Raw genomic sequence first — 2483 nt, 5'->3', positions numbered from 1 at the left:
CAAAGCAAGAAAGCGTGTGAAATACTGAGGACATAAATGCAGAACATTGGTGAGGATGACAGCTGATGGATGAATAAAAGACAGTGGGGAGGGTGACATTCAAAGAATTCTCTACTGTCCTGAAAACACTAGAGAGAATGGATACTAATGGGTATATGTTTTCTTTGGGGAGTGAAAACTACATTCTAGAATTTGTGTTGATTGCAAACTCTGTGAACACATTGAAACCCACTAAGTTATCCACCTTAAATGGGTTCATTGATGGCATTTAAATGATGTCTTTAAACAAAACCACTGCCCTGGCATTGAGTCTGATTCACAGGGACCCTCCGCAGGGTTCCTGAGAGGATTGTTGTCACAGAAGCAGACAGCTTCATCCGCAGGACCTCTGCGAGTCAACATGTACTGGATGGTAGTGGGGTTTCTCAGTCTCAAACAAGGAAATGATTAATTGAGAATTTTAAAAACCCACAATGGTGGTTATGTATTGAGGTGGGCATGATAAAATGATGTGATTGTTCTAGGAGCTGCTAAGACACTTGTAATATTTGCTCACTTTCTGAACTTGGTGGGCAGGTAAATGAGGTATTGACTTTATCGTTGTTTACATTACAATGATTTGATTTACTATCATATTTGCTTAAACATGTGATACTATTTTTGTTAAAATTCTAATATCCCACAGAGGTGGAAAGAATTTGAGAAAGAGAAAGAATAAACAAAGAAAGAGCAAAATCAAATGCCCAGCAAACACCAAGCGGAAAGAGACCTGGTGCTGGGAAGATTCTCACGCCCCTGTAGGTCCCAGGTCCCGAGCTATACCACCTTCTCACTACACACACGCCTGTCCCAAATATGTACTTTCTAAGGTCTTCTAAAACCACGAACTCCTGAGTTCATGCCTCTCAACTGCCAGGGTAGCTTCAGCCTCAACTTTGGCCTCTCAGCTACCTTTTGTGCCTACATACTCTTTATCACAGGGAGAGAGGGGGAGTCTAGCTCCCTCCTCTAGAAAGATTTCCCTGGTATATCCACCCAAATTTATCCTTCCCTTGATAAAATCTTTTCTCTCATTCACCCAGTACATTGGTATCATTGAGCTCTTAGATTGTGGGGTCTTTTCATAATGTTCTTGTGGATTCTTCAGGGAGCAGAAATGGACTGGAAGCCTGGCTCCCTTGCTGCCTGTAAGCAGCTTCTGGTAGGGACTCAGACTGTCCATCAAAGCTCCCAACTAGGCACCTAGTTCAGCAAACAGGCCGCTTATGAGACCAGGATGCCCAAGGGGAATCTCTCGGGTGAAAGAGGGATGTTTTGCACAAAGGAATCTCTCTCATGGGCAAAATACTCAGTCTCTGAGAAGTTCCCTGGGGAACTTCAATGGTTTTTACAAAATTCATCCTGACCAAGAGAAAATTAGCAACCCAGTGGAAATAACTTACCATCATAAAATTTCTCCACAAGTAAGTAAGAGACAATACAACATTTAGGATAGCACTCAGAACATAAAACCAAACTAAAATCCATCCCCATCAAGTTGCTTCAGACACATGTTGTCCCACGCTACAACTGGGTGCTGAATGAAGGCATGAGTCAGTTAATTGATCAAAAAGTTGCACTGGCCTCCTTTACCATCCTTCAGGAGTGAGACATGGTGACAGAGTGGTTACTCCTGGGCTGGGATCCGCAAGGTCAGCAGTGTGAAACCAACAGTCATTCTGAAGCAGAAAAATGGGGCACAGAGCAGTTCTACCCTATCCTGTAGGGTCCCTATGAGTCCCCATTGATTCGATGGCAGAGAGAGCCTCTGTCAGTAAAGTGAGAATTATCAGAAGTATGCACTTGTTTCCCAGCACATTCTTGGTGAGTTATTATAAAATGGGTTGCAGCAACTAGTTGGCTGACAGCTTCTCCTCCATCTCTAGGATCTACATGAACAGGCCATGGTCAACCAGAGCTCCCCAGTGGGCTTTCTCCTTCTGGGCTTCTCTGAACATCCAGGACTTGAAAAGATTCTCTTTGGGATTGTCTTGACTTCTTACTTCCTGACGCTGGTGGGAAACTCCCTCATCATCCTGCTCTCTGTGCTGGACTCCAGGCTCCACTCCCCGATGTACTTCTTCCTCTGCAACCTCTCCTTCTTGGATCTCTGCTTCACCACGAGTTGTGTTCCCCAGATGCTCTTCAACCTCTGGGGCCCCAAAACCATCAGCTTCCTTGGCTGCTTTGTGCAGCTCTTCATCTTCCTCTCTCTGGGAACCACGGAGTGCATCCTACTGACAGTGATGGCTTTTGACCGCTATGTGGCGGTCTGCCAGCCTCTCCATTATGCCACCATCATCCACCCCCGCCTGTGCTGGCAGCTGGCAGCTACGGCCTGGGTCATTGGCCTGGTAGAGTCAGTGATCCAGACCCCTTCCACCCTCCGCCTGCCCTTCTGCCCCCACCGGCAGATAGATGACTTTGTGTGTGAGGTCCCAGCT

The 2483-nt window shown here is 46.0% G+C and overlaps 1 protein-coding gene across 1 annotated transcript in view; it reads left to right on the top strand.

Moving 5' to 3' along the window:
• Positions 1-1943: 1943 nt before the first annotated feature.
• LOC101645918 (olfactory receptor 2H1-like) overlaps positions 1944-2483 on the top strand; it is a 980-nt gene continuing 440 nt past the window's right edge. Inside the window, exon 1 of the mRNA XM_004717311.1 lies at positions 1944-2474. Coding sequence (XP_004717368.1) covers positions 1944-2474 — 531 coding nt within the window. The remainder of the gene's footprint in view (positions 2475-2483) is intronic.

Source organism: Echinops telfairi, unplaced genomic scaffold, assembly GCF_000313985.2.
Source record: "Echinops telfairi isolate 266 unplaced genomic scaffold, ASM31398v2 ScPeMD7_7453;HRSCAF=8491, whole genome shotgun sequence".
Taxonomy (NCBI): Eukaryota; Metazoa; Chordata; class Mammalia; order Afrosoricida; family Tenrecidae; genus Echinops; species Echinops telfairi.
The sequence above is the reverse complement of the archived record's forward strand: the minus strand, read 5'-3'. Positions and strand labels throughout refer to the sequence as shown.